Source organism: Rattus norvegicus, chromosome 4 (genome assembly GCF_036323735.1).
Source record: "Rattus norvegicus strain BN/NHsdMcwi chromosome 4, GRCr8, whole genome shotgun sequence".
NCBI classification, from domain to species: Eukaryota; Metazoa; Chordata; class Mammalia; order Rodentia; family Muridae; genus Rattus; species Rattus norvegicus.
The window spans coordinates 118,597,266-118,621,021 of record NC_086022.1 but is presented as its reverse complement, the minus strand read 5'-3'; the positions used below and the strand labels follow the sequence as shown (position 1 = coordinate 118,621,021).

At 54.7% G+C, this 23,756-nt stretch overlaps 1 protein-coding gene across 2 annotated transcripts; it reads left to right on the top strand.

The window, feature by feature from the left end:
• Window positions 1–4,845: 4,845 nt before the first annotated feature.
• On the top strand, window positions 4,846–21,666 carry Cyp26b1 (cytochrome P450, family 26, subfamily b, polypeptide 1). Of its 2 annotated transcripts, none has more exons than NM_181087.3 (6): window positions 4,846–5,205; window positions 8,560–8,784; window positions 15,829–16,104; window positions 16,319–16,474; window positions 17,784–18,068; window positions 18,419–21,666. In NM_181087.3, exons 1-6 carry the CDS (start codon window positions 5,002–5,004, stop codon window positions 18,809–18,811), a joined length of 1,539 nt encoding a protein of 512 aa, NP_851601.2. In that variant the 5' UTR covers window positions 4,846–5,001; the 3' UTR covers window positions 18,812–21,666. The 2 variants fall into 2 exon arrangements, with proteins under 2 accessions (NP_851601.2, XP_063142134.1); XM_063286064.1 differs by lacking the exon at window positions 4,846–5,205 and adding an exon at window positions 5,326–6,097.
• Window positions 21,667–23,756: the final 2,090 nt, after the last annotated feature.

The window sequence follows — 23,756 nt, the reverse complement described above, 5'->3', positions numbered from 1 at the left end:
ACCCAGGGCTTCTTCAGGCAAGGGACTCGGGATATGGGGGGACCTTAGAACAGAACAAAGGCAGTCTGCGATCCTATGAGGTTAGATTTCCAAGTGCTCCTTGGGGCTAGGGGGCAGACAGAACTCTGGGGATGGAAATTACCTCTTTTATTCTTCCAGCTATGCTGTTTTATTCTTCCAGCTATGCTGTCCCCAGACAGCCGGCGACACTAGGTGAGCCCAGTTGGTCCTTAAGTGCCCAGGCGTGCTTCCTACCCACATCTGCCTGATCTCTCTGTCTCCACCTTCCTCTTGCTCACCTTTCTACTCGTCTCCAGCTAGAGAAATGAAGAGCTTAGGGGTGAAGAAGTTGAAGCATCAACTGGGAAAATTCAGGGCCTAAACTATGCAAATTGGGTATAAAATGGAGGGTTTACTCCATTTAACAGAAAAGTGTCCCAACTCAGCGGATGTGCTCCTGTTGGTAGGAAAGGAGACGGAGCCAAACAGTGGGCAGTGTTCTCATCAAACAAACAAATCCCTCCACAAAACAGTGTTCCCTCACAGTGCTGTGTGCAGCCTGTGGAACGGATAATGAGGAATGTACACAGAGGAGGGTGTGGGCGGGGAGCTGTCCTTACTCCTCTATGTGTAGGAAGCTGGGGACACACAGTCATTCTGGCAGCTCTGTGTCCTGAGAAGTGGGCCTTGAGACAGATCTGTGCTTGTGCAGGGATTTCTTGAGCCCCAGAGGAATTTGCCTTGCCGGTTGTCTTCAGTCTCGAACAGTGCCTGAGGCCTACCCTCCATGTTCTCTCAGGCCCATCTACCAAGTCTCGAAAATGTCACCCAGGCAGAACTTCCCTTGACACAGTGTCCTCTGACTGAGGTTCCAGTCGGCTCTGGCTGATTTCAAAGTGCCTGGGACACTCCCTGAATCTAGGCTTCGGTGTACTGTGGGCAGGAGTTGGAGCCCTAGATGTATCTGGGCTGTGGAAAGGGTTTTGTGAGTTGCTGAGATTAGCAGTATTGGCCTGGATGGGGAGGGGGGCTCATCTGGAGACATGCGAATCATTTGAAGTCCTAGTTGACAGAAGTATTCTGACCTAGAGCCCTAGTTTGCCCCAGGAGACTTATGGGGTAAGTCCTAGCTCAGGGACAATTTGTGAGGAAAATGCTGTGCTCTGTAGCCAGAGGTAGACCTGGAAGTGCTTGTTTGCACAGAGACTCAGCCTAGAGTCAGAGTCTAATGTCTCAGTGACCAGAAATAAGCAATAGTCTGGTCAAAGATTTGTTTTACTGCAGGGTTGCAGACCAGGCTATGACCGGCACAAGCATCAGAAGTTCACCCCAGGCACTAACTTATTGTTCCTCCTGTGTGTATGACCAGCAAAGGTGGCTCTGGGCCTCCTTACGTTCAGACAGCTTCTTTGCAAGTTCTGTCAGATGCAGCTTCCCGATTCGCCTGCAGCACCTCCAGGAAGCCTGGGTACTGCTGCAGCATATGTTCCAGCATGGGGACTTGAAGAGAAACACTTCCTATTGGGACACACTGCAGCTGTTGCAATGTGGCTGTGTGTCTTCCAGGACATTCCCCAGAGCCACACTTGGCAGTTTAGAAGTAAGGACTTAGGAGTCCCTCTTTTCCCTCCCAACTCCCACTCCACACTTGAGTGGGAAGAAAGTCCAGGCGGAGGAGAGCAAATTAGGCCCCAAAGCCAAAGTGTTTGTATGTGGGGGGAGGTGGGGGTGGGTTACTAGGAAGTGTGGACTTTCGACCCCGGAGTGGGCAGGTCCCGTGGATTCAGTTTGGTGGCTTAGAAAGAGGCGTTTCCTGGCTGTAGAGAAGATCTCATGTGTATGGCCTTGTATGTTTCAATGCCTGCTTGCATGCAGTCTCATGGTAGAACTCCATGTGGCTGTCTGTTCCTCTGCCCACAGAGAGATGGCCTCAGTGTGGGTCTTCTTTTAAGGTCATATTCATAGAGTACTTCAAGACATCAGGGTCCCTAAAACTTCCCCAGCCACACTCTGCACCCCCCCAGGGAGTCTGGACTAACAGTGGCCTCACTGATCTTGGTTGCCAAGCAATCCTGGGAAGTAAAATTCCCCTAGGCAAACACTCCCCAGCTCTCTATTTCTGAGGCCACAGTTGTCCTGGCATGACTTTCTCAGTGTCCCGGTTCCGACTGTCCCGTGGAGGTGGGTAGTCTTAGGATTCTTAAACTGAACCCCTAGGAATATCTTCAGTCTCTCTTCGGAGCTTGTTCTCAGTCAGGAAAAGATACTTAAGGAGGGGAAGAAGAGATAGTGTCCCCTGCAGCTGTAGTATTAAAACTAACCACCAGGTGGGGTTCCAAGGCAGAGAGTGAGCATGGAGCTGACCCAGCGCTTACAGCCAGAGCCGGGCTGGAAGAGCTCTACTGGCCGAGCCAACTTCAATTGGCGCGCTCTCCCTGGCGAGAGACAGCTCATAGGCGCGCATCTTAGAAGCTCTCGCACATTTTCTGCTAGTGAGCTCTAAAGCAGATCTTATACTGGATGCAGGGGGCCATTAGCAGGGTAGGATGAACTAGTTTACGAGCCCAGCACCCTAAACTGCAGGTGGGATGTCTAGTATGATTTATTTTTATTATTACTATTATTTGCTCTGAGAGTGTGGGAGTGGAACGAGAAGACTAGAGTTCTGGGGAAAACCAGAGGCAACGGACAGGGAAAGCCACGCACTACCTAAGCAAATATCAGGGCTAGTGTGCACAGCTCCATCCCGGGCTCCCAGGAGAGGCTATATAACAGGCGGATCGTGGATGCGCGCACACACATAAGGTTATGGAGAGACTCTCAAACTCAGTTTTCTACATCAGCGTCTGGTCGACGCCAGGTGAGAGCACATGCAGGTGTCACAATCACACCTCACACAGGATGGGGCTCCGGAATCTCTGTGGCTAGCTCTGAGAAGGTGGTCACACTCACCGACATGTTTACTTATTCAAACGTACCAGAGAATGCGTGTGCAGGACTCCTGCAGCCTCTGCGTACTGCACGTGTCTCGGGTGCTGAACACTTTCCCGGACCAGCACTGTAGTTAAGACGATGCTGGCTACTGACTTGGTAACGTGTGTGTGTGTGTGTGTGTGTGTGTGTGTGTGTGTGTGTGTGTGTGTGTGTGTTGTGGTCCTCAAGGTGTTAGAGCTTTGGTAGCCCGAAACTCACACAGGCGTAGAAGACCTTCCAGGCATTGGACCGTAAGAAACATGTGGACCTAGACAACGGAGTTTTGCAGATGCAGATATTAGGAATGAGGACCCTGGCTACAGGCAATTAGGAGGGAATGACATATATCCTTGGACTCTGCCGAGTCCCACGGAATTACACGGGATGGGGTCTCAGTAGAGACTTCTGGCAACTCCCAATCGAGGGGGACAGTCGGACAAGGACCTTCCACGCAGGACAGCCGAAAGCTGGCGAACCGGTTCCCGGACCCAGGAGGGAGAAAAAGCGGGAGTAGAGGAGTAAAGAAGCTTTATAGTCAAACCAGCACCAAGAGGGTGCGGACCTCGTGTGCTCCTGTGAGAGAGAGAGAGAGAGAGAGAGAGAGAGAGAGAGAGAGAGAGAGAGAGAGAGAGAGAGAGAGAGAGAGAGAGAGAGAGAGAGAGAGAGAGAGAGAGAGAGAGAGAGAGAGAGAGAGAGAGAGAGAGTGTGTGTGTGTGTGTACGTGCGCGCGCAAGAGTGTGTGCATGCGCGCTCGGGCATGTGTCTCATCTCATCCGTTTGTAGGTGCTGGACTCGGCGAGACCGGGGCGAGAAGGAAGAGAAGGCGCGAGGTGAACTGAGTTTGATCCTGAGGCGCCTACAAGTGGGTCCCCGGCGGGCGGCGGGCGGGGCGGCTGGGCGGGAGGCCGGCGGGAGCTCACACGCTCGGCAGCCGGCCGGCCTCTCACCACGCCTCCCGCTTTGTGAGCGCGCCCAGGGGGGGTGCTGGACGCGCGCCCACGGCGCTGCTCCCGCCTCTATATAAACACACGCATCGCCTTGCCTTGGATCAAATCAGATTGAGAGACGCTTTTCAAACCACCAGCCCTGAAGTCCTGCCTCCTGCTTTCCCCCTCTTTCATCCCTTTTTGCCTTTCTTTCTTTCTTTTTTTTTTTTTTCACCCCTCATCTCTTTTCTTTTCCCCAACAGCAACTCCAGAGCCGAGAGACTGCGTCCCGGGACAGACTGCCTTTTCTTAATTGATAGATAGCCGGGCTCGGGTTTTCCCACCTCCTCCCCCAACCCCACCCCGCCTTACCCCTCCCTCCCGCCGCCGCCGCCCCAGAGCCCGCCCGGGGCTCTGTCGCCGGCTGCGTCCCTTCCCCGCTGCGGCCCGCCGACTCCGCACTCGCGCTCGGGCCAACGCGCCCGCCTCGCCCGCCTCCGGGTGCCGCGGCCGCTCCAGCCTCTACACTCGCCTCTTCTGGGGAGCCTTCTCCCAAGCCCCCAAAGTTTCTGGGTTCGTTGGAATTTTTGAATTCCGATTTTTTTCTCTTTTTATGTACCTAGGAATTTTGGAGGAATAGTTTGGATAAATTGATCGCACTTTCCGCTAGCTCTCGGTTCCCCTTCCTTTTGCCCCCCTAGCTTTGAGCAGGGAAGGGGCTTCCGAGAGATTTCCTGGTGGATAAAGTTTTCCAAAGTTTTTCGCGTGTGATGGTTGCGGGGAGAGCAAGCTCACCAGCTTGACTCAGCTCCATCTCACCTCCCCAGAGCAGTCCTAAGCCCGCATAAAGGGACAAACAAACAAACAAACAAAGTTACACCTCGAGTCGCCTCGTGTCTTCTCTCTTCTTCCAGGCATTCTTTTTCCTCCCTCTCTTCGATCACCTCGCAGTCTCCAGCCCCTTTCCCTCGGCCCCATCTCCTGGGTTTCTTCGAGGGGTGCCAGGACCCCCGGCCGCAGCTTCCCCTCCCCCGTCACTCTGGTCCGGCCCTCCCCTCCCCCATCCCGGACCGCACAGCCAATCCCCCAAGCGGCCGCCAACATGCTGTTTGAGGGCTTGGAGTTGGTGTCGGCGCTGGCCACCCTCGCCGCGTGCCTGGTGTCCGTGACGCTGCTTCTGGCGGTGTCGCAGCAGCTGTGGCAGCTGCGCTGGGCTGCCACCCGCGACAAGAGCTGCAAGCTGCCTATCCCCAAGGGCTCCATGGGATTCCCGCTCATCGGAGAGACTGGTCACTGGTTGCTACAGGTAAGCGCGCTCTCGCCTAGCTGCTCCAGAAGTCCGCTAGCCGCGGGTGTCCGGCCAGGGGGCGCCGAGAGCTCGGACACTCGGAAGCGCTGGTCCCCGCCCCGCCCCTTCTTTGCCTCAGCCGGCGCCGCCAGGGTTTCCCCAGCTCGCCTGCAGCGCGGCTGGGAGACCTCCGGCGCCCGGTGAGCTAGTTCAGAGGCCGAGTGGGCTAGTTAAGAAGGCTATTGATGGGTCAGTAGCATAGAGGGCTCCCAAGTGTGATGCTCCTGGGCTTCAGGCGTCCAAGCAGGGGTGCGCAGAGAGCGCTGGGGGAGCAAGTCTGGAGGGGCGTCGCTTAGTTTTCACCTCTGTCTCTGAGCCGCAGTCTACTTTAGCGCCCTGGGTATCTACCTAAGCGCGGAGAGGTAAAGGAGGAGAGGGCCTGTGGCAGCTCGAATGGCCCACTTTAAGACCTGCGCAGCATTCTGCAGTGCACTATGCTCAGGCTCAGGTACAATTGGGCTAGTACGAGTTGCTACTCACCTCTCTCTCTCTCTCTCTCTCTCTCTCTCTCTCTCTCTCTCTCTCTCTCCCTCTCTCTTCTTCCCCCTCCTCTGGTATTGTGTTGTGTGTGTGTGTGTGTGTGTGTGTGTGTACACGCGTGCATCTGCATCTGCGTCTCTGTGTTGCGGTGGGAGAAAAAGGAGATAAAGTAAGAGAAATTCAACGCAGAAGAGTTGAGGGCTCAGCTTTCGGGGGAGAAAGGGTCTGTTTGCTTATTGGGTGGAGACAGTTTAGCTGAGGGAAACTAGGAGAAATATGCAAAAGACCCAGAGTGTGCCTATGCAACTGGACGCTTCACAACTCCACTCTGGTGACAATTGGAGCCAGGCGTTTTGAGGACCAAGCCCAGGTAGGTAGCAGGCAGATTAACCTGGATTTAACCTCATCCAATGCTAGACAATCGCTTATTGCAATTTGATACACCCCAGGTTTGGGGCGGGGGTGCACTCTAGGGTAACTGCGGGAGGTGTGTTTGTCAGGCGGGTGCTCATAGTTATTAGAGGCAGCCTGGATATCCTGGAACAGACAACCCCGACCCCTGAAAGAAGAAATGAAAGGTGAGCGCGCGAGTGCGCGCAGACCAATGGGTTTAGACGTGCGAAAGCTTGGCTTGAAATTAATAGACGCGTGCAGTCCGTGCGCTTGAGCACACACACACACACACACACACACACACACACACACACACACACAACACCGTGCCCCATCAAGAGCCGAGTGACAGGAAAGGAACCGCATGGAGGGGCTTGAGAGGTTCCCCCTGGATCTTTCCATGCCTCACAATTGGCCGGTTTCTTTGGGGGGATGCTTGTCTAATCGGGTGGGGTTCCCATCAACCAATCGGATGTTCCTCTGAGACAAGATCTCTTTCGCCTGTTTTTGTCTCTACATTTAAAGGGTTAACTGTGGCGGTGGTCCAGGCTTTAGCCGAGAATTTAGAAAATAAAATAACTCAAGTGGCAGCGTTCCCGCCTGTTTAAGGCAAATCCTTCGAACCCTGGTCCTCATCCTGTTTCCTGATCTGCCCCTCCCCCATGTCCCTTGCCATTTTTCTCAATCTCACACAGGGCCCTTGCGGGTGTGGTGCAGCCAGCACAAAAGTTAGAGAGGCGCTTTTCGCCTGGGCATCCGCGCCCCTGGGGGTCAAATCCCCCGGGAGGAGGGATCGCGGGTGCTGAAGGGGTTAAAGCGAACCCTCCGAATCCGGTGTTTTTTCGGAGTAATTTATCAGATTTTACGGGGGACCTCCAAGGGCTCTCGGTTTCCACCAAGCACCATCTAAACAGAGCCCAGGGCTAAAAATACATTTTTGTATAAATTGGACTCACGGCCCGAACGGCCGCCCCTATGAAAGTCCTCTTTGTGAAGGCCGTGGAAACGGCGGACAAATAACTCTTTATTAAAGCCACAAAAAACGCACTTTAATTATAGTTAGGCAGATCAGAGGCGGGGGTGGGGGCAAGGCGGCGGCGACCTCGGAAAATTCACAACCCAACTTTTGTGTCGAAAGAAAAGAAAAACAGAGGAAAAGACGGGAGAGGAGAGACCGAGTGAGACGGAGCGAGGGAGACTGCAAGGCAGACGAGGACGGGAACCCCGCTCGGCGCCCCCCTCAGCCGCACCCCACCTCCGCCCCGACTTCTCTTAAAGGAGCCGGCGCCGTCTAAGCTGGCGTCTGGACCGGGGCGTCCCCAACTCGGCCCCTCCAGGCGGCGCGGGGGTTCCCGGCTTGTTCCCTGTCGCGCGCCGGGCCCAGAAGCATGTGGAAAAGCCATTAGGAATCTGGGTTCTGTAGCCACTTTTCGCATCTGGGGCGTGTTCACTTCTAACTGGAGTATATAGTTTCCCCGAGAGAAAGGAAAGAGAGGAGGGGGGCAACCCAGGAAAGGGAAGCCTCCTGTCTCCGGGTACAGTGAGCCGACGTGTCCCTAGGAGACCACCACTCAAAGGCGGGATCCCCAGCCACAGTTCTACTGGCTGGCTGGAGAGAATGGACAGGTGGCTCGCCGCCTGGATGCAGCCAGCGTGTCCTGGCGGGATAAGGGTTAAGGCGGGCCGGGTGGCGAATGCGACGAAGGTTTCCGGCACTGCGGGGCCGCTGGCCTTGGGGCACAGAGCTCGGCCTCGGGCCCGCGATCCGATTACCTGTGCAGGTCACCGCGCCCCATCCCGCTGCCCCTCAGAAGCACCTTCCGGGTGCTCCAGTTCCTAAGTTAAGGGCGGAGACAAAAGTCCGTCCCAGTTATTCCCAGGACAAATGCTTCTGGAGAGTTGTGGCTCTGAGCCCAAGACTCCACCCGGCGGAGCCCACGAAGGGCCACACCGGAGCAGAGAGGAAACTCCAACCCCCATCTCTGGGGACAGCCTCCGGGCACGCACAACTCGCCGCTATAAATAATCTTTGGCCTGCGGCCACCCCGCGGGGTCTCGCCAGCCCGTGGCCTGGAGCCTGGAAATATTTATTCCGAGAGGCTCCGCTGCGCAGGGGTGGGGGAGCAGGCTCCAGCTTCAGGTTTAGCCGTCGGGGATACCCCCCAAAGTCATTACTAAAAGCAGCCTTCCGTGGGTGCCCTGCATCTCCGTCCTTCCGCATTATTTATTACCCTCTAGGCCCCACTTCCCAGTCCTAATGCACGCCGTGAAAAATAAAACCTGTAAGTGTGTGTGTGTGTGTGTGTGTGTGTGTGTGTGTGTGTGTTGGGTGTTGGGGGGTGATAGGAACCGGATGACCGGTACCTAGTGTGGGGCAAGATGCAAGGGCCCTATAGGTCCTCAGTGAGCCCTGAGAGGCTTCTGGTGTGGTTCCCGCAGGGTTCCGGCTTCCAGTCGTCGCGCCGCGAGAAGTATGGCAACGTTTTCAAGACACACTTACTGGGGCGGCCGTTGATCCGTGTGACCGGTGCGGAGAACGTGCGCAAGATCCTACTGGGCGAACACCAGCTAGTGAGCACGGAGTGGCCGCGGAGCGCACGCGTGCTGCTGGGACCCAACACGGTGGCCAACTCCATTGGCGACATCCACCGCAACAAGCGCAAGGTAAGAAGAGCGAGAGCCCTTGATTTAGGATTAACTGCCTCCCGTATGGAGCACAAATATCTGAGCTCTTCCTGCCCGAATCTGGACTCTGCTTAGGCCCCCTCTTGATCCGCTCTGATGCACCTTCTGACTAGCCCACTGCACGGTGGATACCACTAGGGGTAATAGGACCTGCCTGCGGATGGTCTGCACAAAGCTTGTATTTGTGGGGTCTGCAATGACGGATGCAATTGCTCAGTGCACCACTCTACTGGAAAAAGGGGGCGGGGCGGGCGGTTCCACCCGGGACTCCCTGTCACCTTTTTCTCAAAGCTTCCCCCCAAAGAATAATCTTGCCGAAAACCAAACCTGGCCTAGCAGCCACAGGTTGCATGGAAGGTGAGTCTGTTGCTGGATTGAAGACACCCTATGGGCAGCGATCTTCCAGGCTAGCCAAAGGGAATAGGTTGGGTGGCCTTGGGGCCCCTGCTCTAGCAGGAGCGCAGTCCGGTGGGGGAAGGGCAAGGGGTGGGAGCAAAGTCTAGGTGCGCTGTGGTTCAAAGAGCGCCCACTCTCCAGAAAGAGGAAGAGAAAGTGGGTGTTTATCCGGTGGATTTCCCGAGCTAGAGCAAAGACTCCCAGCAGGCGAGCCAGCGCGCACGCAGCACGCCTCCCCGCCCCCTCCAGCTGCGCCGCCGCCACCGCTGGGCTGGGAGCGCGGGCGGCACGTGCTGTTTGAACTGCAGTAACCCGAAGGCTGAGCCTGCCTGCGGGCGGGGCGCCGGCCTTGGGCTGGAAGCCGCCAGAAGGAGGCTGCAAGGCTCCTTCACTCTGTTTTTTCCATTGGGTCAGAGGACTCGCTCAGGTTTGGAACCTAAAAAGAAGGAAAGGGGGCCTCTGGCCTCCGGGAGGAGCGGTGGAACAAGGAGCAGGGAAGAGAGGTCCACAGGGACCATGCAGCTCCACTGGTTAGGTGGTCTGGGTGACTGGGGAACAGTGGGAATGCTCACTGACGCTGCCAGGGGTTTCCTGTTCTCAAACCGAGCCGCTGTTAGGGTTGTTCTCCTAGGAAGAGGGAGAAAAAAAAGAAAAGAAAAGAAAAGAAAGGAAAAGAAAAGAAAAGGAAAGGAAAGAAAAGGAAAGAAAAGGAAAGAAAAGGAAAGAAAAGGAAAGAAAAGGAAAGAAAAGGAAAGAAAGAAAGAAATCAAAGGAGGATGAGCAGGTCTCTCAAAAATTCTACAGAAAAACTCCGAAGGCCTGGCAGATGCTGGAAGCAGTTAACACAGTTTGCTGGCACATGGGGGAGGGGCTGGGGGACAGTGGTTTCCCCCTTTAGTCTCTGAGGCTCCGTCAAAGCTTCCTTGCCTGGGGCTGAGGCCTTCAGGGAACCCAGCTTTGAGCCACTGACTGCTTCCTCACTTCCATCCAGAGGCAGGGTGCAGAGGGATCTCAGAGTGAGACTTGAACCAGCAAAGTCATCCCTCAGCCTGAATCACCAAGTCCTACCTGCTGGGGCTGCAGGAAGCTGGGGTGGGAGAAAGGTGCAGGAAGGAGGGTGAGACCCAAGGGAACAGATAGGGGACCACAGTTCCGATGAGATGGGTAACAGACTCTAGGAACTCCTGGCCTTCCTGCTCTTTGAGACAGAGACTGGTCAGAGGCCAGCACATACTAATCCAGGCAGAAACAAACACATGAAGGGCTGTGTCTGTGCTTGCTGGGTGGTGGTCACATGGGTAGGACCCTTCTCAAGCATCCACAATCCTGAGTTTACTGAGTCTTATAGGTGTTAAGAAGGAGGAAGCTTGACCTCAGGAAGTAGGGACTCACAGGAAGGACAAAGATTGAGTGCTCAGAGGCCACGTTCATGAATGTTAACCTGAAGAGATGGGTCCTTCTTGAGGAGGCAAAGCCTGGAGGGCATCTTCTGGCCTGGGTGAGGGTTTTGCAGCTTACACTGCAGTGAGGGCCATGCCCCAGCCTAGTTAGGGTGAACGTGCAGGAAGCGGGGCCCAGGTGTGCAGGACACGGCTGGCTGAGAACTAGGAGAGTCACTGTTTCCACTGGAGTGGGTGACCACCCCTTCTCTGGGAGGTCTAACCAGATGTGTGAGGAGAGGGTTCCACACAGCCATCACCGTATGCACTCCACATGTTGGCCCTGGCTGCCCTGGTGGTCTAGGGCGAGCTGGGGCTGCCTGGAGAACTCAGAAGTGTCCCCACTCAGATTGCAGCATCACCTGGGAAAGGCTGTCCTCAAACTCCCATCTTGTCTCCTTTGGAACTCCTCCCAAGCTGGGGCAGAGGCTCCTATCTGACAGATTGTATGGAATAGCTGGCCTGCTGCCCAGGAGAGGGTGGGAGGAGTCTGGTGGAGAAGGTGGGGTAAGAAGTAAGAGATAAACAGAAATGAGTACTTCTGGAAGCCCCTGCTCTCCATCCTCCTTTTCTCCCTGCTTGTGTTCTGAGTTTTTGTATGGAGTGGGTCTTAGCACCGAGAGACTAGCAGCCTCGGTGTGCCAAACAAGGTCCCAAGATTGCCCTGGAGAGGGAAGACCCCAGAGTAGGATTTCTGCCCAGCAGGTGAGTAGAGCCCAGAGTGGTCTATGGAAATAGAATCTTGGGGGAGGCCAGCCCCAGTCCACTGGGCTTTGGATGCCTCTAGCTCATTACACAGGCTATAGCTATAGACATGACCACATGGATCTAGGCTTGGCTCAGGGCAGAAGCTCCAAGCTAATTCAGGATCCATGAGCAGGTGGGTAGCATAGCCAGACAGCCTAGTCCCAGGGGAATAAGCCTTTGTCCTAATAGATGAATTCTTCACCCAGAAGTTACTGTAGGTCCAGCAAGTGGTCCCAGGGGCAGGTGGCAGGAGTGGATCTCTTTGAAGGTCAGTGGGGGAGGAAGCCCAGGCTAGCTGCCAGGGTGTCTGTGTGTGGGTGCCTCCTGATGCTTGCCCTTGTGCTGGGTTACAGGAAGCTTCTGCTTTCTGTGTTCACTCCACTGTGAAGAAGGGTCCAGACCTCTGGTGTCTCCACACAGTCCTCCTCAGTTGGTCATTCTGCTAGCCCCTCCCCCTGCCAGCTGTGGACTGGAACTGTGGCCTTGGTGGGGACTGCAGAGGCTGTCTTTTCTGGCCCCGAGCCCTAATTCCATTCATTGTAGCCATCCTGGGCTCCCCAGCCCCAAAAGATTGGTGTGAGGCAGGGGCTTGAGGATCCTACCATGGGGTATAGACGGTCACCCTACCCTATGACTTTCAGAGGCCCTTCCCTCATGGCTCTCAGCTTTCCAAAGGGGTTTTGTGGTTGGAAGATAGTGCAAATGGGTAGCCAGTGGCTCCCTACCCTCTAGTACTTTGGTTGGGGTATGTGAAAGAGTTCAGACAGTAATGGTACACATGGGGGCCGCCCATACGCAGGTAGGGAAGAGGGGTGCATGTTCCACTCTGTCTGACCAGCAATGATGAGGGAACACAGCCGAAGGGGAAGGGGAAGCCAGGTGGCATTGCAGGCAGATGGAGAATGACTCCCTCTTTAGTCCCCCTCCTTACTGGAGTATAAAGTACACACCTTGGTGTCACCCCTGTGCAGACCGCTGCCTGCCTTCTGTTATTCTTTCCACTCCACAGGCTGAGGCTCCGGTGGCTTGGCTGGGTGGCCTGCCTGGCCCCCACCCCTCTTGGGCAGCAGCTTCCTCCTCAGCTGAGTCACTGGCTGGGCAGTGGGCTCCCCCTGAGGCCCTCCCCTCTGCTGTGGCTGTCCATTAGTTTGCCCATCTTATCCTCAACTGCAGGCTGATCTGGTGGGTACCACTCCCAAGGGAGCTGTGGGATTTCACAAGGTGACCTCCTGTCCCAGAGACAGCAGATTAGAGTCGAGCGGAAGTCTGACTGGAAGAGAAGGCATCTATAAAAACAATTATAGGGGATTTAGGCTTTGAGGAGCCCAGGTGAGCACTCCAGGACATACGCAATCAAGTTCTACACACATGGGCAGAGACAGAAAATGTAGGTAACTGTTATTGGGAAGACTGAGTAGACTTGGGAGTGTTCTCTAAGGACATATTTAAAACAGAGCCTATCCTCCCTCTAGGCCTTCTTGTGATTCTAGGGGTATGCTGGGGTGGGAGTTCTGGGGTCTCCAGGACCCTCTCTCTATTCTTGCTCTCCCTGAACCCATACCTTGCAAAGTCCATACGTGTGGCTTGATCTGCCGTGCTCTGTCGGAGCCTGGCTGGTCACCATGGGCCTTTTTGTGGCATTCTTGGCTTCATTGTGGGGATTCCCAGGGAAGACCCCATGAGAGAGAAAACAGCTTGGCCACTGTGTTGCCTGGTCAGGGCCAATGCTCCTGGGCCAGAGCCTTCTTCAGACTGAGCCACTCCCAAGCCTCTTCCCCTGTGCCCCAGGCCTGACCCCAGTGGCCAGAAGCGTCATATCCAACAGGCTGATGAGACCCAGGCATCTCCCTACCCTGGCAGGCACCTCTGCCCGTTCTCCGTGGTGGCTGGTGGTTTCTGGGCTGCCTGGCTTTGGGAAGTGCCTGCCTTGTTAGCCCTGGGCACACACCCAGAAATGCAGACTAGGCACCTTCCCAGAGCCTGGGAGGCTCCTGTGTCTCTAGAGCAGCTGAAGCAGAGGCAGGGCCTCTTGGTGACTCTGACCACAGGTCCCTTGCTGGAGTGCCTGCTCCCAGCCTGCATTTGGTTTTTCATGTCTGTGCTTTCTCCACCTTTCGGGAGCGGAAAAGAGGAAAACCTCCAAGGAGAATGGGGAACATCTGGGTGGGAAAGGACTTTGAAATATTTAGATGGATGCTCTGTAAAATCCAATGGGGGACCAGGCCAGGAGGAGCAGTGGCAAGTCGGAGGATGGTCTAGACAAGAGCCCAAGGTTTCACTCCTCTTCCCAGGGACCCAGGAAAACACTGTCCATGCTTCCTGGCTTCACTCAGAACCCTTTTAATTTGGGGGCAAGTCTAGACACGCTGCCATAGAGTTCCTTGCTCAGTCCCCGATGTCCCTGGGTCCCCTCTTTCTGGATCTTCTCAGCCCTCCTGTGCCCCTCGGGTCAGAGAAGTGATTCAGCTAGCTATCACTAGAGGGCGCAGGGATTGTAACCTAAGGGACACAAGGGGTTCGTCCAGGATCCTGGTGTCCCCTTCTCAGGATACCCTTGTCAGCCATTGGGTTAGCCTGTCTCAGGGCCTTGGTGAGGTATGAATATGGGTTACCAGGCTGTCTCCTGAGGGCTCAAATTTCGAGGGACTGTGCTGCCAATAAAGGTTTCATCTTGGGGAAAGTGGAAATTGGGGCTAAGATGCTGTGTGTCTTGGGAATATCCCAGAGGTTCCTTGGGTCTCACCATCTAAAAATGGACGAAGAAACTGAGGCCCTGGGGTGAGCATCATTGGCCATGGACACACAGTGAGCCGGTGACCAGTCCTTTATTATAAGTTAGGCCCCTGGGCATCCAGTCACACCCTCTTTGTCATTTTCTTGCTGTATCCAGAAGTCTTGCTTGGCTTTGGCTGGTCCTGGTGACAGTGGCCTCCATCTGTCCCTCCTGCATAACCCATCCTTGAGTCCAGACTTCCACTGTGTGGTTCCCTACCCCTATGCCACTTCCAAGAGCTTGCTGGTTCTCAGTCAGCGTGGTGTCATTATCCCCCACCATAGCCAGCTTCTTCAGTGTTTGGTCACATGAGTTACCCTTCCCCACTGTGCTTCCTGGTGACTCCCCCTCCAAAAGCTCTGTTCTCCAGAGTCCACTGTTGGTCAGTAGTCTCTGACTGGACTCCTGAGGGTGAGCCTCCTCCCCAGGTCCCTTGGCCAAAGGATGAACCTGGTCCTATGAACACCAGGACCAGGGATCAGGCACCCACAGTCTTCCGCTATAACCCTCTGACCGTTGAAGCCCCTCATCAAGAAATTCCCCAGGACCCCCGAATCTGGGCAAGTGTGAGTGACCTAGAGGACCTCTTGTCACCCTTGTTCCTCCAGGCTGTTCCTTGGCAGTGAAACTGGTCTGGGCAGTATGTCCTCTGCCCCTCACTGGCCTCCTTCTCCTCCCTCTGCCCACTGGGAATTGGGAATGAAAGTGCTATTGTACAAAAAGGCTGGGCCACTGAAGGGCCAGCACTGTTATTTCTGCAAACCAGCCCTCCCATTAGCCATGCAGGGCACAGGCCAGGAAAATGTTACCTTTTCCTCCATGCGCTGACTGCAGGGGAAATTCTCACATTTACAGTTTGTGTGGTGGTTGTGTTCGGAGGGCAGGCAGGAGGGTAGTGTGCGTGTGTGGTTTTGTACAGGCTGGTGGGTATCCTCTCCTTCATGCTCCCTCTTTTCCCAGCTCTGGGGGGAACCTTCTGTTCTGGACTCATATCTGGGGGTATAAGTAGACCCACAGGCTTTGAGTAAATAAATAGACGCCCTCCTTCTCTTGGCCAGAGGGTAGCTGTGTGAAGAACATGCTCTGTTGGGGTGGAGATAGGGCACTGACAAGCCCATCAGGAGGATGAGTGCAAGACCAGGGGATGGGAACAGAGTCCCTGGATGGTCCTAGAAGATGCTCAGAATTAAAGGTCTCTGTCTCTGTGATCTTCTAGGGGTAGAAAGCTGTTGTCTAGATGCCTAGCCATACTGTAGATGTTTGAATGATACACTCTGTACTTCCTAGAGTTTCCCCTTAATTGTCATTACATGGGTCCTGCTTTCTGTGGAGCAGTGGCTTCTCTTGCCTGCTCACCAGTGGAGCAGAGAGCCATGCGCTGTGACCATACACTCATGTCCTACCTTCCCTGACACTTCTGCCTGAGGTCCTGGAACTCAGCAGAAAATCCCTCAACATTAGTGCAGACTCCTTTGTGTGGCCCCACCCTAGCCCCGCTGGGAGAGCCTCTCACCCTCTCACAAACACAGGCAGTAAACCGAGGGCTCAGTATAGGGGAATGCACGAGGGAGCTGGGTGGGAGCCATCACCAGGAAGCATGGTGGGATGGGTGTGGACTGCATTCCTCCTGGCTGCAGGTCCCTTACCACTTGCCTCTGGGCTCTCCAGGTCTTCTCCAAGATCTTCAGCCATGAGGCACTCGAGAGCTACCTGCCCAAGATCCAACTGGTGATCCAGGACACACTTCGAGCCTGGAGCAGCCAGCCTGAGGCCATCAATGTGTATCAGGAGGCCCAGCGACTCACCTTCCGAATGGCCGTGCGGGTTCTGCTGGGCTTCAGCATCCCCGAGGAGGACCTGGGAAACCTCTTTGAGGTGTACCAGCAGTTTGTGGAGAATGTCTTCTCTCTGCCGGTGGACCTGCCCTTCAGCGGCTACCGGAGGGTAAGTACCCACCGCGTGGAAGGGAGGGCATAGGACTGTCTTTAGGGAATTGCACTGCTGGGCAGATGCTGGGAGAGAGCACAGGGCCTTGGAGCAGACGATGAGAGGATGAGAGCAGAGATGGCAGCAGGGTGGCTCTGGAGCCTTCCTTGTGGTCCGGGGGCTTAGAATGAGCCCTGCCTTCGAGACAAACTGATGGTCTGCTTTCCCCTAGGGCATCCAAGCTCGGCAGATCCTTCAGAAGGGCCTAGAGAAGGCTATCCGTGAGAAGCTTCAGTGTACCCAGGGCAAAGACTACTCAGACGCCCTGGACATTCTCATTGAGAGCAGCAAGGAGCACGGCAAGGAGATGACCATGCAGGAGCTGAAGGTTGGTGGGCAGTGCCAGGCTCCACCACGGAATGCCTTTCTCACATCCCTCATCCAGAGCAGAAAGTTGCCTGGCTGCTTTTGTGCCAAGCAGCTTTCTGAGCAGCAATGGCAGTGGCTGCCTTGGGCCCAGCAGCATAGCAGAAACCATAACAGTGCTGAGCCAGAAGCGGAGGACGACATCCTCGCCCCTGTGCTGAAGGATGCTTGGGGCTACTCTGTTTTGTTCACAATAGCACATGACTTGGGGCTGTGCACTCTATCTTGGGGTGGCCAGGCTCCATAAGCTCTACCTACACATATCCTTGCCTGTTGTTCTTGGGATGTTTTGAAACATTGGTCCTTAGGCCTGGCAGGCGCTTGTTGGCACCTCCTATTGAACCTATCTCTAAGCTCCTCTCTCAGTTCTTACCATGGTCCCAAGAAAGCACATGCCTAGAAGCCACTCCAGACTCCAGGAGAGGTTTGATCACAATATAGACTCCTTCCTCTTACAGCTTCTCCAGTGGTATTTGGTACTTTTGTCTATCCCACTGCCTCAGCACAGCTGGGCCTCAGTCCCCTGGCCCTGCAGTATGCCCTTTCTGGGGGCTCTTCGACTTGAGAGGGCTTGCTTACCCTAACATTCTGTCCCCCTTACCTAGTGCCTACAGACCTCCCCAGGGAGCTGGAGAGAGAGGCTGGGACTTCATTAGCAAGACCTTGGGAGGAGGGGACCTCTGGGTTCCAATGCAGTCCCCTTTTAGGTCCTCTTGGTGCTGCCTTATGCTGTTTCCAGATCCCTACCTGTCTACCTGTCTACCTAAAAGGCATCCTTCTTCTGGTGATGGAGGAAGAAGCTGGTGGCAATACCTAGTTACCAGCACACACACACACACACACACACACACACACACACACACACACACATACACACACACACACACACACACACATGCTCACACGCATGCATGCTTGCACGCACATGCACACACACAGTGCTGAGCCACTGCCATATATCCTTTCTCTTCTATGAGCTCTCTGCATTAAGTAGGTCTGCTGGTGCTGGCCAAGAGTCCAGCCCTGAGCAAGAAGTGACCTTAGGCTCTGGAGCCAGCAGGTTTATGCTTCTGCTCTGAGTCGTGGCAGTGCGTTTGCACCCAAGCTAGGGACCAGGCTGTGGCCTCCATGAGCCTTCTGAGAATAAGGCTCAGAGCAGCACTGTTGGCAGGCAGGAGGTAGGACCCAGGGCTCTGGGAAAAGTTTGCTGTGAAGGTCATCCTAAGTGGTCGCTGCAAATGGCCCAGAATGCCTGTCTTTCTGCTGTGCAGGATGGGACCCTGGAGCTGATCTTCGCAGCCTATGCCACTACGGCCAGTGCCAGCACATCCTTGATCATGCAACTACTGAAACACCCTGCAGTGCTGGAAAAGCTACGGGAGGAACTGCGGGCCCAGGGCCTGCTGCATGGTGGTGGCTGCCCCTGCGAGGGCACCCTGCGCCTGGACATGCTCAGTGGCCTGCGCTACCTGGACTGCGTCATCAAGGAGGTCATGAGGCTCTTCACGCCCGTCTCAGGAGGCTACCGCACTGTGCTGCAGACCTTCGAACTGGATGTGAGGCTGGGCTCCAGCGCTGTTGGTGGTGGGGTGGCTGGGGCTTTGCCTAGACGCTGGGAAAAGGCAGCCATTTTGGGGTCCTCAGTAAGGCGAAGGGGGAGGGACCAGTGCCTGATTCTAGTAGCTTTCAGTCCTATGGGAAATGCTTCACTCCCAATGCAGAACTGAATGCAACCAACCTGTGTGGCACTTGGGTTGCTTCTGTGATCTATAGATACGGGGACTTGATCTAGCAGACTGGGGGAGCAACTTTGGTGAGGGACAGGCCCTGTGCATAGAGAATGAGGACAGGTAAGTGGGCCTCTTCTGGTTCTTACCACCCTACTCTCTGCCCGGTCTTCCTCCAGGGTTTCCAGATCCCCAAGGGCTGGAGTGTCATGTATAGCATCCGTGACACTCACGACACAGCGCCTGTGTTCAAGGATGTGAATGTGTTTGACCCTGACCGCTTCAGCCAGGCGCGCAGTGAGGATAAGGATGGCCGCTTCCATTACCTCCCATTTGGCGGTGGTGTGCGGACCTGCCTGGGCAAACACTTGGCCAAGCTGTTCCTGAAGGTGCTGGCAGTGGAGCTGGCTAGCACAAGCCGCTTCGAGCTGGCCACCCGGACCTTCCCTCGCATCACTCTGGTCCCTGTCTTGCACCCCGTGGATGGCCTCAGTGTCAAGTTCTTTGGTCTAGACTCCAATCAGAATGAGATTCTGCCTGAGACAGAGGCCATGTTGAGTGCTACGGTGTAGCCTCACTCTGGTCTCAGCCCAGCCCAGCAGCGGGGGTGGGGGACAGAGATAGAAACCTGTGGGGTAGGGAGGGGCTGGATGGGAGGCCAGCAGCCCCCCTATGTTGTTCTCTGGCCTCTTCCCCGGCAAACCCTCCCTAAAGACAAAAGTGCCCCGCCCCCTCCTGACTCCCACCCTCTTGGATCTCCACTGCCCCCTAGCTTAGCTCCTGGGACAGAGCCAGGACAATTTGCCCATGACAGTGTTAGTGAGCTGCAGTACATGCTTATGACCTCTGAACGCTTCCTTCCCTAACCCCCCTTGTCTTTTTGTTGGTGGTCAGGTGCCTGTGAAGCCAGGAGGGAGGAAAGTGGGGGGGGGGCCTTGGAGCACTCTTTGACACTCTCACATCCCCCCTCTGTCACTGCTCAAATGGTGCCCAGAACAGTGTTGTGGGAATCCTCACCTAAGCCAGCCTTGACAGGGAAGGAGATGACACCGGCTTTGAGGGGCCCATACCAGCCTACCTAGTTCGGACATTGGAAGTTACCTATCGCTGCTATTTGTCCTCTCTTCTGACCTTGGGGTACAGACCTTGGGGTACAGGAGCCTACAGGCTTAATCCTCAGATCTTCCTTGGTGGCCCTGGGCAGGGACACCAGCACTCCTCCCCCATGGGACCAACTGAGCCAGGTGTTTTCTGGCTATAGCTGGGCTCCCAGCTGCCCACCCTTGTCCCCCTGTCCCATATTTATTCACTGACCTTGGCTACACTGAGGTCTGGAGCATCCTCCCCAACACCCACCCACCACCACCAACACTGCCACCACCACATGCACACACCTGCCAGCCTCTGACCTAGCTCTCCTTTTCAGGGCTAATGTGAGGCAAGAAGATGTGTGTCTGGTCTAACCCAGTTCTTTGGTAGAGGGTTAACAGCCCTCCTGGGCTCTAGGCAAAAGATGTAGCTTAACCTCAGAGTCAGACACCCAGCATCTTTGCCAGGTGTTCTTAGCACCTGCTCCCAGGCGGTCAAAGCCCCCGGGCATGTGGGCCTAGGGGCTACCACTTCCTGTTCACTCACTGCCTGCCCCAGTGCCAGCCACTCCCCTGGTGAGGATGCATGAGGATACGGGTTCTTCTGAAGGGACTTCTGTTCCCTTCCTTAACTCTCTGCCCCTTTGCTCTTGGAAGAGTCCTCCACCCCATACCCACTCCCAACCCCATGCCACAGTCTGCTAAGCCCAGCTCAGAATTTGGGATAGAGAAGAAAGCCGAGAGGTAAGGTGGAGAGAGCCCTCTCTCTGAGCTGTGTCAGGCCCTGTGGGGTCTGGAGAAGCTGCAGGGGAGGCTATAGCTGGAAAGGAATAGAGAAGGAGAGGAGGAAGATGAGGACAGGGCATAAGTGAGTTGTCAGAAGTGGTTCAGTTGCAGAAGGGCCAGTGGGGGGTGTGGAAGGTGACTGGGTAGAAGGTGAGGGGCTCCTGCCACTGGCATTTTGAGGGTTGGCCATGCGGGACCTTCCTGGGAAGGATTTGGGGCTCTGGTGTGTCTCTAGGCAATTTTGTCTGTTTTCAGATTCCTCTGGGCTTTTTGTTTCCCATCCATTGCTTTTGCCTGTCACTCAGGCAGTGGCACATTTTCTCTAGAAAACAGGAACATAGAACGACAGTTCTTATTGACCTGACCCTGGATGGCCATTGTCACGAGGGTCAGCCACATCTCCCGAGCCACACAGAACATCCTAGAAGCCGCCTTTCCCAAATGTTTCACTGCTCTGCATTTTTTTTCTGACAGAACAAACTGCAGCATTAGAATACCAGGGAAATTATTGTGGAGTTCAAAAATAACCATAAACCCGCACCCCCCCCCCTCCCAGCTCTGAAACAGACCACACCATGTAGAAGCTCATCAACGTTTATGAAGTAGGTGCATGCTGCCCTCACTTCACAAACCAGTGCTGGGGAGACTCATCTTCCTGCACACTAACCCTGCTTGCCCACAGCCAACTGTTTCAGATTGAAGATGTGGCATATAGCTCTGTCCCTGGTAAGGGACAGAGGGACTGGAGGGCCCCAGCAGGTGTCGGGGGCCTTCCCTTTCAGGGGGCCAGCCCAGGAGGTGTGGTGAAGGAAAAGCTGAGGGGAATCCCTGTGAGGGTGGGAGGAAGGAAAGATGGTCTGCCTGGATGGGTCTCAAAGGTAACAGGCAAAGGGACCTAGCCTAGGCACCTGTGGGTGTGGCACCCGTCTCACCTCTGTAGCTGTGTCTGTTCCGTGTTTGTGTGTTTCATTGTGGTAGCATTAATGGGTGATGTATTCTCACATTCCTAACTATTGTAACTTGACATTAAAAAAAAAAAACAAAAACAAACCCCACAAAAACTTCCTGCCACAGGCTTGCAGATTGAAGCACTTTCAAAGTTAGACGCTGGCGTGTGCATTCTGGGCAACCGTTTTGACCCTGCCCAGGTTTCTGTTATTTTATACACAAAACTTTTTTTTCATAAATGTTATAATTTTGTGTCCGTCTTTATAAACTATTATAAGTACTATTTTGTTATAATTCAAAATAGATATTTAGTATAAAGTTTTTGCTGTTAAATATTTGTTATTTAGTAAAATATGAATTGTTCTTTATTGTAAACATGGTTCAAAATATTAATATGCTTTTATCACAGTTGTTTTAATATTGAAAAAGCACTTGTGTGTCTCGTCTTGGTATGAGCTGGTGCTTGTGTGTGTGTCTTGGCTGTCGTGTGGTTTTGATGTATATATAATATTCCACGTTGCATATTACAACAACGAATGTCCTGCATTTTGTGAAATACTCAATGTGCTCTTTTATTGGCTTCCATAATAAACTGTGGGGACTCACCCTCGTCTCTGTTGGCTGTCTGGTCTCTCGCCCTTTAGACTCGTTAGAAGGTTCCTGGGGCTCTCTGTGTTCCCATCAGCAGTGCCTAGACCAGCCTGTCAGGAAGCTCTAGAACGCACTGTGAAGTTCTGCTCCACAGTCCTACACAAGGGAAAGGCTGTGATGAGGTCCAGGGCTGATGGGGGAATAGACAGCAGGAAGGCCACAGCCCTGCCAGGTGTGACTGTGACCAGGTATCAGGTCTTCACACTGGACCCAATGACCCAAAGGCTTATTGATCAGTTTGAGCCAGGATGGCTGAAATTCGCAGCCGTGGGTGGTGCAGGAGTGGCCTTTGCCTGGGCAGGTGATCTTCCAAATCTGTTTCATGGGTATCACAGGATCATGTACACGCCACAATCACATATGCTTGGGAAATGCACCAAATGAAACAAACCAGGTTCTGGCATTGTGAGTCTTGAGCCCAGGATGATCCATCGTAGGGGCCAGTGTGCCACCAGCTACGGGGGTCCGCAAGTCACATCAGTAGCTGAAGTGTCCCATTTCCCAAGCTACTCCATCCACAGGATGGCCTGGGGTGGAGACTGCGGAAAGACAAGACTACGGGATGGGGACAAGCAATGCTCACGAGGGTCCTAGGGACCGAGGCTGTGGGGTCGTCAGGGGAGGCCAGGAACTGGAATCTCACATCCTGGGATGGCCACTGCCTGGCTGACCTGACAAAAGTCATCATGTGGTTGCCTCAGTTCTTCTTCATAACCTGACCATGACTCTGCCCGCAGCACACTGGGACACAGGGCCTTGTTTGTCCAGCGTGAATCACAGAAGCTGGCCACCTAGGCAACTGATAATGGCAGGATGGTTACAACCCTGGGTATCTATTCTCCTGTGTGGGGATTGCGGTCTCCCCACCTCCCATCCCTGGAACTGCTCACCCCCAACCTTCCACCCTCCTCAGAGTGGAGAAGAGGTAGGGTGAATCTCCCTAAAAGCAGAATCCTGCAGTGGCGGTGACCTTCCTAAGGTCACAGGGAAACAGAAAGGTTGGGGACAGGTGCCCTGTGGTGGCCGGCACTCACTGCAGCTCTCTTGGACTGGCTCAGGTTCAGTCAGCAGTCACAGCAGTGCAGGAACTGGATGTCTCAGGAACCTTTCCAGGGAGGCAGTGGTTTGTCTGGGTATAAATTCCACCCATTATGGGGACAGCAAATGGAATTGCAGCACAGTCCCAGGGGTACCCTTGGCCGGACCCCCTGGCTTGGGCTGGCAGAGAGGCAGTTGGGGAGCTGGTCCCCTCATCAGCTCAGTCCCTGCTTCTTCCTCCAAATAGTGCTGGGCTGCTGGTGTTGGGGAGGGGGGACAATGACATTACCTGCTCTCTGCCCTTTCCCTCAGTTAGTTGTAAGCTGGGTTCCACAGGCCGGAAAGGTGAATACAGACACCAGTTTGGCAAGAACTTAGAGGAGACATATTCAGCCATCTCCCAGCCTTCTCCAAAATTCCCTGGGGCCTTGGCTGGGCCTGGCTTTCCAAGACCTCAGGACCAGCAGGGTGAGCTGAGCAAGGGCTGTGAGAGGCAGCCAACTGTGCTTGAAGATTGGAAGGGAGGGAGACAGAGAAAGGGAAGGAGCAGGTCAGGGGAAGGGAGTAAAAGGAGGGGGAGGGGGAGAGAGGGCGAGGGAGAGGGGAAAGGGTAGGAGAGAGATGAAGGAGGTAAAAGCGGAGCAGGCTTCACTCCTGGCTGAGGCTCTAGGCTCTGATCATGGGACAGTGATGAGCAGCCTGGGGCCTTTGTTCCCATAGTTATCTCCCACCCCAGAAGAGGCTGGTCTGGCCCAGAATTCGCCTTGCACTAGCTCTGCTCTCTACTGGGCTTCCTCACCCTTCCTTAGTTCTGGCCATGTGGACAGGGTGCTGGCTAACCTGGGAGGGAATAGAGGTAGTTTGGAAGGCTGGAGTCCTGGCCTCACCCATAAGAAGCTCTTCTTGATTGAGCCAACTTGGTATTTTAGGCCCTTGATTCTTGAACCTTCTTGCCCTGGGACTCTGGCTTGGTGAGATAAGGTAAGTGGGGCATGTGGTGACTGGT